Genomic DNA, 8,874 nt, shown 5'->3' with positions numbered 1-8,874 from the left:
GGATGGAAAAGACTCTCCAGGCTCCTAATTAATTATTATTATACAGTATTTATAAAGCGCCAATAGTTCGCTCAGCGCTGTACATTACAAAGGGGGACAGAACATGTGACAGAACAATACCAATACAATGCAAAACATGAGGGGATCGAGGGCCCTGCTCTTTCGAGCTTACAATCTAGGATCTTGATATATCTCCTCCATTTTCCTCATGAAATAAATCAGGGTTTTAGAGACGATGGTGTAAAAAGTAAACAAACATTTATTGAGTAACTTACATTATAAAAAGCAGAAATCAGCTTCCACACACAGAGACAGCTATTTAGTATGGGAACCACCGCATGTTCCCACTTCCAAAATGGCCACGATCGCACTTCCAGTAAGCGGGAGTGCGTCAGACGTAATTTATTTACTTATTGAGGACATTCACATGGTTTGGACACTAATTATTATTTTAGTTATTTATGAGCGGAGAAAAGTTTGTTACTATTTACGTTTACTTTCAAGGGTGAAAGTTGTTGACTTTTCTTTTGGGGGTGGAAGTTATCATAGAAAGGTTTTTGTGCTGCAAGATTGTTTTTATGTACCCCTTACCCACTCTGTGCAAAACTAAAATGGATTTTGGAAGGAGTCGGTCTTTAGCAACAAGAAAACCTGAAAACATGCACAACACACACAATCGATGCAGCTAAGAAATATAGAAGAATGTCCTACCAGTAAGATGAATGTCAGAAATCCATCAAAAATGTTGCTTGGGTAAGAGATGTAGTTCTTTATTCCCAGGGAAAACATTTTCAGGACCATCTCCAGAACGTAGTACAGGATGAAGAAACAGTTGATGGCCTGCGGATGAGGAGGTGAAACAGTTACAGAACATCAACATTTTATTTTTTTGTTTTTTTAACCACCAGAAGTGTAGAATAGAGCCCAACTCCAGGCATTACAAAAAGTCTATCCTTGCAGTGGGGCCCTTTCACACTGCAAAGGATAAATGCTTTTTACGTTGTATAGGACACCAGGGATGGGTCCTGGATGGGTGCTATGTGGCACTGATATTTGGGTTATGGTCCCTTTAAGGCAGTGGTTCTCAACCTGTGGGTCGCGACCCCTTTGGGGGTCAAACGACCCTTTCACAGGGGTCGCCTAAGACCATCGGAAAACACATATTTCCGATGTGTACAGAGCAGCTACTGTGTAGAAAGCAGCTGCTGTGTTGAAAGCAGCTACTGTGTTGAAAGCAGCTACTGTGTTGAAAGCAGCAGTATTGGAGGTAAAACGACACATGAATTATAATTACTGGGTAAAGAATTTTATGGTTGGGGGGTCACCATAACATGAGGAACTGTATTAAAGGGTCGCGGCATTAGGAAGGTTGAGAACCACTGCTTTAAGGGGAAAAAAAAAAAAAGAAGAAGAGGTGTGTATTCAGGGGTCTTACCCGTCATGGGTGAGGTATTCCGGGGTAGTCATGTAGAGGAGAGGACTGACTCGCAGTTCTCTCTGTATTAGCAGAGACGTATTCGGGAGCTCGAGATTTTAGAGGTTCGCAGTGACATTCAGGTGGGAAAACAGCAGCTTCTAGGATGCAGCACATAAAACAGACCTGTTGGAGTGATGCACGTGTGCTGGGAGCTGCCAAACAGCCAGGGTTGGACCGGGCTAACCTTGGTGTAAATCAGTTTCTTATGATGTTTGTGCTGAAGATAAGCAGACGGTTCTGTTACATTTTCTGGAGTTAAGTGAATTCTGTGTTGCTGCTTTGCTTTCATTTAAAGAACAATAAACACTTTTATGTTGCAGATGGTCCTGAGGAGCATGTCAGAGAACACAATAACAGCCCCAAACATTGGTGTCATTGATGGTGGTCACTGGCAGTGAAATTTAAACTCCTGGCTTACGGGCTCAGTGGCAATAAAGGTTAAAAACGGAGCTCCACCAAAAAGGGGAAGTTCCACTTTAAGCCTTTGTCCCCTGCTCCCCGTTAAGGATTGGCACCTTTGGGGAGGTGGGGGGGGAGCAGGTATCCGAATTTGAGAGGTACCCACTCCCACATCCGCCTAAGGCGATCGGAAGCAGTTGTCCTCCCCTAGTCTTCTGGGACACATGACAGGTCCCAGAAGACTACGGGACCAATCACAAAGCGCAGAGTTACTCGTGCATGCGCAATGGTCATCGCAAGCTGTCACAGCCAGGTGCCCGCACTGAAGATGCCGGTGCCAGGGAGAGAAGACAGGCAGTAAAACCAGCTGTGGTGAGGACACCGCTGGACCGAGGGACAGGTAAGTGTTTGTATTTTAAAAGTCAGCAGCTACATTTTTTTTTTATTTAACTTGAATTCTGCTTTAACCACCCTCCCCATTTACCTGATCGCAGGCTCCTGCACTGATCTCTCCCTCTCCCCAGGTCAGGACTTTACCTGTACTGTGGGCAGAGAAAACTCGGACCACAGTACAGTCTCTCTTTCAGTTCCAGCATGGGAACACAAAGCGTCTTCCAGAATTCGGCACCCGGATGCCACTCTCTGCTTTCTATTTGGTACCCAACAGCCTGCAAGCGGAGGGTTTGGGTGAGCACGTGATATAGAAAACAGACAGACCGCTCCAGGTGAGTATGTGAATCATCCGCCCCTCTGATCATCAACAGGTGCAGGTCTGATCCATGACCACAGCATCAAGTAAAAGCAATGAAACCTGACCACACTCCAACGATGTACCACATAAAAATTCCATTTATTAGAATCTTCATATAAAAGCATGGATCACAACTCCAACATACAAATAGCGGACAGTTAATGCATTTCACACAAAGACGTGTTTAATCAGAAGTACATGTCTTTGAGTCTTTTGTATGAAGATTCTAATAAATGGAAGTTTTATCTGGTACATCGTTGGAGTGCGGTCAAGTTTCATGGCTTTTACTTGGTGGGCCATGTGTTGGGCATCAAGGGTTAGACACATTTTAACCTTCCTAGCGGTCTGATTATGTCCATATTTCTGTGCTCAAAGCGGTAAATGTTTTTGCATGGAAATATGTATTTTTTTTATTGTAGGCCTGTAATTTTAGGAATAACTCACTGAAATCTGTCCGAACAAGAGTCTAGTAAATATCCCTGGTATGTTACAATTTGAAACACGAAATCATAAATTATAATTTAATAATCATAAAAAATAATATATTAATAATAAATTTAATTCAATAATATAATCAAACCAAAAACACTGAAATTTGAAATATAGCGCCAAGTTCACATATAACTGAGCAAAGTTGCAAAATCGTTTTCAGTGCTGATGACGAATTTCCCCCACGAATCATTATCATTCGATTCTGCAAGTAGTTCTAATTTACTATTGCTGTTCTCCAGCTGGTCTAAAACTGCTTTTGACCTAACGGGACGCTTTTTGGACGCCATGGACGTTTCTCAGTTTCCAGGCAGAAAGAACAGGAAAAATGAAGGCAGGGCACAGGACAAAGCACTCGGGACAAAATGTATGTGAAATGGTTTGATACAGTAATGTTTTACTATGTGATTTTAGTGAATGTCACTTTTTGTCATTTTCAAATTTCCCGCCGTTCCATCCCTCGTACGTCCCGACGCTTGCAGGGGACGGAACCCAGATGACATATGCCAGCATCCGCCGGAGGACATTGCCGGGGACACTGCAGGAGGGACATCGTGGGAGCGCAGGACAAGGTAAGTGAAGAACAGATCTCGAAGCAGCGCCGCATGGTAAGCCCGAGTGTAGCTCGGGGTTACCGCTTGTGGTACTAAAACTTTACCCCGAGCTACACTCGGGAATACCGCTAGGGAAGCTACATAACGATATCATGTTAATGCCATGTTACCTAAAAACGGAAAGAGGTACCTACGCCTAAAGAGAAGTCATCGCGTTCACTCCCAGCTTTCTCTGCATCGATCATCAAGACAACCTAGACAGACACCAAATGGCAAGAAAATCATATTCTATGTGCTCACCAACACCTTGCATGAGGTCTAAAAGGGATGACAATATGCAAATTGCAATAACCCTGCAACCAGATTAACTGTAAAATGAAACATTTAAAGCATTTAGAAAAGTCTACTATAATAAGTGATACTGACTCTGAAACATTGCACTTATTTAGTATGCTGCATGAGAGATTCAAATATGCAAATAAATTAGATATATCCTGGAAATCAGAGAAGATTTACTGAACATAATAGAATTCTTTTGGCCTATTTTGGTGTCTCATTAAAAGAAATGCTAAGCTGAAGCAGAACTACACGATAACAAATAATATGAGATAATGGGCCCTCTGGTTTAGGAAAACATGCAGAGGAATGTGTTGCTTTTGGTCGATTAAAGCGACTCTAAAACCTTATTTTTTTTAACAAAAAAAATAAACATCTTTACTTACCTGCTGTGTGCAGTGGTTTTGCACGGAGCAGCCTGGATCCTCCTCTTCCCGGTCCCCCGTTGGCGCTCCTTGCCCCACCCTCCTGTTGTGTGCCCCCACATATAGACCAAACCATTTGCCAGGTTAAGTGCTCATGAAATAATCAACTGCTCCAGTCAGGCAGTGGGCCTGCTTCTGATTAGGGCCTGGACAATGCCTAATGAAGTGATTGAAGGTCCCAGCCTACATCACCTTTTGCTACCAATCCAAAACAATAGGGGTACACTATGTTGGAGAAAGGCCGTTCAGCACCCCAAGGCAGAAAGGTCAGAGCCCCCCCCCCCTTCCCTAATAAGCTGTGAACTAATTCAAAATCAAAGATTTTAGGTCCTGTCCTTTCTGTGCCCCATCCTACTGAAGCACTCAAGGAAGCGTCTTCTTTGGCCTATCTCTCGGCCTGACCCTGGTGGTACACAATGGCTCATATTATCAGCATCGCTCAGTACCATCCAATACAAGGATCTGGTACAAGACCTCACAGGGTTGTAGTTAAGCAGAAAGGGAGGGGAAATGTTCATAACCAGATAGATCTCCCTGGGAGGTGGAGTGATACAGAGTGGCCATAGCCAAGTAGCCCCGTTCTGAGGAGGACAGATCCTATATTTCTTGATGAATTTAAGTTGGCTATACTTCTGCTGAGCTGAGCCCTTCTGGAAGACAGCAAGAGGAGACAGGCGGAGATCCTAACCAAGTCGTATGCAGTACAATAAAATGACAATTTGTGAGAAGGAGGCTTCGCTCTTGTTGTACTTGTAGTTCATGTCTGCTACTTACACAGATAGAAATGAGATTGGCCAAAGCCACAATGTTCCCCAGATAGTCGAAGTACCGATGGCTTCCAATGATCTGCAAAATCTGCAGGAACCTAGACTGGTACACAGGCTGGGGCGGGTGCTGCAAAAAAAAAAAACAAAAAAACATTTATTTACTTACTAATTCTTACAGGTACATTTCCAACTTGCAGATTTCTCTCCTTTGCAGACATGGCAGCAGTCCTCCAACTAGTAAACAGGACATCCCAGACTGCTTTTCCCTTTGCTTATGAAGATAGCTCATTGCCTCTCACAGTAGTCTGTGCAGAGGCCATTACCAAAGTCTGACACATGATATGGCATACCTGACAATGTCCTTGCATTTATTATTATTATTATGCAGCATTTATATAGCGCTAAAAGGTTTGCTCAGCACTGTACATTATAGTGGGGGACAGAACATGAGACAATACAGTAACAAAACAGAACACGAGGGGTTCGAGGACCCTGCTCTTTCGAGCTTACAATCTAGGAGGGAGGGGATAGTGGTGCAGGAGGAAGTAGCTGTGGGGGATGGAGTGGTGGGAGGAGTGGAGGAGATCGGCAGTTAGGTGAGGGTGGGGTAGGCTTCCCTGAAGAGATGGGTTTTCAGGGTGCGCCTTAAGGTGAGGAGGGTAGGTGACAGTCTGATGGATTGGGGTAGTGAGTTCCAGAGGATGAGGGAAGTCCTGGAGAAGTCCTGCAGTCGGGCGTGGGAGGTGGAGACCAGGGAGCTAGAAAGTAGGAGGTCTTGTGAGGTGCGAAGATTACGGGTAGGGTGGTATTTGGGTATCAGGTCGGTGAGGTAGTTCGGGGCAGCGTTATGAATAGCTTTGTATGTCTGTGTTAGTAGATTGAATTTAATGCGTTGGGCAATCGGGAGCCAGTGGAGGGAATGACAGAGGGGGGTGACGGAAGGAGCGGTTGGTAAGCTGGATGAGTCTGGCCGCTGAGTTCAGGATAGATTGAAGCGGGGAGAGTCTGTGATGGGGTAGGCCGGTGAGAAGGGAGTTGCAGTAGTTCAGGCGTAAGATAATAAGGGAGTGTACGAGTAGTTTAGTAGTGTCTGAAGTTAGGAACGAATGTATTTTGGAGATGTTGCGGAGGTGGAGCCTGCATGAGTTTGCCAACGATTGGACATGAGGTTGGAAGGACAGGTTTGAGTCTAGAGCAGCAATGGGCAAACTACGGCCCGCGGGCCGTATACGGCCCGGCGGACCTTTTAATCCGGCCCGCGGAGCTAGGCTCCCGCAAGGCCAGTGGTCGGCAAGCCGCGGCTCTTTACAAATTTAGATGCGGCTCTCCTGTGTGCCGGGCACCCGCTCCCCTCCCTCCTCTCCTCCTCTCCCCTCCCTCCTCTCCCCTCCTCTCCTCTCGGATGGCCGCCCCCCCTCTCGGATGGCCGCCCCCCTCCCTCCTCTCGGACGTCAGGACTCTGCAGCTGTCAGGATGTAGGCGGGGCAGCCAGGATGTAGGCGGGGCAGCGTGACGAACTCCTCTCACAGTCCTCCCTGAAGACCAGAACGGCGCGGGAATACGAGAGGAACGCGCGGACCAAAGGTAAGTGAATTGACACAGGGGGGGGACTTACTATATGGGGGATGAATTACTATATGGGGGACTTACTATATGGGGGATGAATTACTATATGGGGGACTTACTATATGGGGGATGAATTACTATATGGGGGACTTACTATATGGGGGACTTACTATATGGGGAATGAATTACTATATGGAGGACTTACTATATGGGGAATGAATTACTATATGGAGGACTTACTATATGGGGAATGAATTACTATATGGGGGACTTACTATATGGGGAATGAATTACTATATGGGGGACTTACTATATGGGGGATGAATTACTATATGGGGGACTTACTATATGGGGAATTAATTACTATATGGAGGACTTACTATATGGGGAATGAATTACTATATGGGGGACTTACTATATGGGGAATGAATTACTATATGGGGGACTTACTATATGGGGGATGAATTACTATATGGGGGATGAATTACTATATGGGGGATGAATTAATATGGGGGATGAATTACTATGTGGGGGATGAATTACTATGTGGGGGATGAATTACTATGGGGGATGAATTACTATATGGGGGACGAATTACTATATGGGGGACGAATTACTATATGGGGGATGAATTACTATGGGGGATGAATTACTATATGGGGGATGAATTACTATGGGGGATGAATTACTATATGGGGGATGAATTACTATATGGGGGATTAATTACTATGCTTACTATGGGGGAATATTACTATACTTACTATGGATGACACATACACATCATTCATCTACTCTTGGTCCGGCCCCCGGGTCCAATATATGAACCCATTGCGGCCCTCAAGTCAAAAAGTTTGCCCACCCCTGGTCTAGAGTGACACCTAGGACTTTGGCTTGCGGGGTGGGGATGATGGTGGCGTTGTTGGTCGTGATGGAGAGGGTGGGGGGCACGGGCTGGGGTAAAATCAGGAGCTCGGTTTTGGAAAGGTTTAATTTGAGGAAATGGAGCGACATCCAGTCTGATATGTCGTTCAGTAGGTGGGTGATGCGGGCGGAGACTGAAGGGGTGAGGCGAGGGGTGGAGAGGTAAATTTGCGTGTCATCGGCGTAGAGATGATAGTTGAAGCCGTGGGAGTGTATCAGTTTGCCGATTTATTGCAATGTGAGATCTATCTTTGCTGAGATGCTAGCAAAAGTGTGTTGAACATCTATAGTAATGCCTGAGATGCCGTGTTTCGCAATGAGGCATTAAAGTTGATGTCCAGCTTTACTGTCACTTTAAATAGAATATTTGGCAAAGCTGTCCCAAATGGACTATTTCCTACGCCAACATGTGCGCCCGCTGGGTATACTGTAAAAATTGTATGTAGCCTCAGGTAAATAGAGTATATAGAACTGTATTCCGGGTGTGAGATGGGACCTTCCCATCTCACACCTGGAACAAAAGGGAGTCTGGCCAAGCAGCCTTCAGCCATTCATAGACAGCTTTGTATACATTAATAGTTTCCTCTGATTGGCTGAGCTGGAGAAGTGGGCTGATGACTTCACAATCTCTGACTCCAATCTGAGGAAGCTTTGCATTCATTGATAGGATACAAAGCTGCACATGAATGGCTGAACACTGCTTGACCTATTTTTTCTGGGTGTGAAAAGGGAATTTCTCATCTCACACCCGGAACACAGTGCTGTATACTCTATGTAGCTCAGGCTACATAAAGTTTATACAGTGTGCCCAGTGAGCACATACGTTAGTGTAGGAAATACTGTATTTTTCGCTCCATAAGACGCACCTGACCATAAGTCGCACCTAGGTTTTAGAGGCAGAAAACAGGAAAAAAAAAATTCTGAACTAATGGACTGCAGACATAGTACAGGAGATGACCAGAGACTGCGGACAGCACAGGGATGACCAGAGACTGCGGACAGCACAGGGATGATCAGAGACTGCGGACAGCACAGGGATGATCAGAGACTGCGGACAGCACAGGGATGACCAGAGACTGCGGACAGCACAGGGATGACCAGAGACTGCGGACAGTACAGGAGATAACTGCTGACCTTTGGGGAGGGGGGGGAGCGGGTACCTGAATTTGACAGGTACCCGCTCTTACTT

General features: G+C 45.4%; 1 protein-coding gene across 1 annotated transcript in view; it reads right to left on the bottom strand.

Moving 5' to 3' along the window:
- TPCN2 (two pore segment channel 2) overlaps positions 1-8,874 on the bottom strand; it is a 76,408-nt gene that overhangs the window by 28,409 nt on the left and 39,125 nt on the right. The window contains exons 14-16 of the mRNA XM_089684572.1: positions 5,206-5,325; positions 3,865-3,924; positions 712-840 (exon numbers count right to left, since the gene is read on the bottom strand). Coding sequence (XP_089540698.1) covers positions 712-840; positions 3,865-3,924; positions 5,206-5,325 — 309 coding nt within the window. The remainder of the gene's footprint in view (positions 1-711; positions 841-3,864; positions 3,925-5,205; positions 5,326-8,874) is intronic.

The sequence above is a fragment of the Staurois parvus genome, unplaced genomic scaffold (assembly GCF_062004578.1).
Source record: "Staurois parvus isolate SC_StPar_1 unplaced genomic scaffold, SC_StPar_1.0 ptg000350l, whole genome shotgun sequence".
Classification (NCBI taxonomy): domain Eukaryota; kingdom Metazoa; phylum Chordata; class Amphibia; order Anura; family Ranidae; genus Staurois; species Staurois parvus.
The sequence above is the reverse complement of the archived record's forward strand: the minus strand, read 5'-3'. Positions and strand labels throughout refer to the sequence as shown.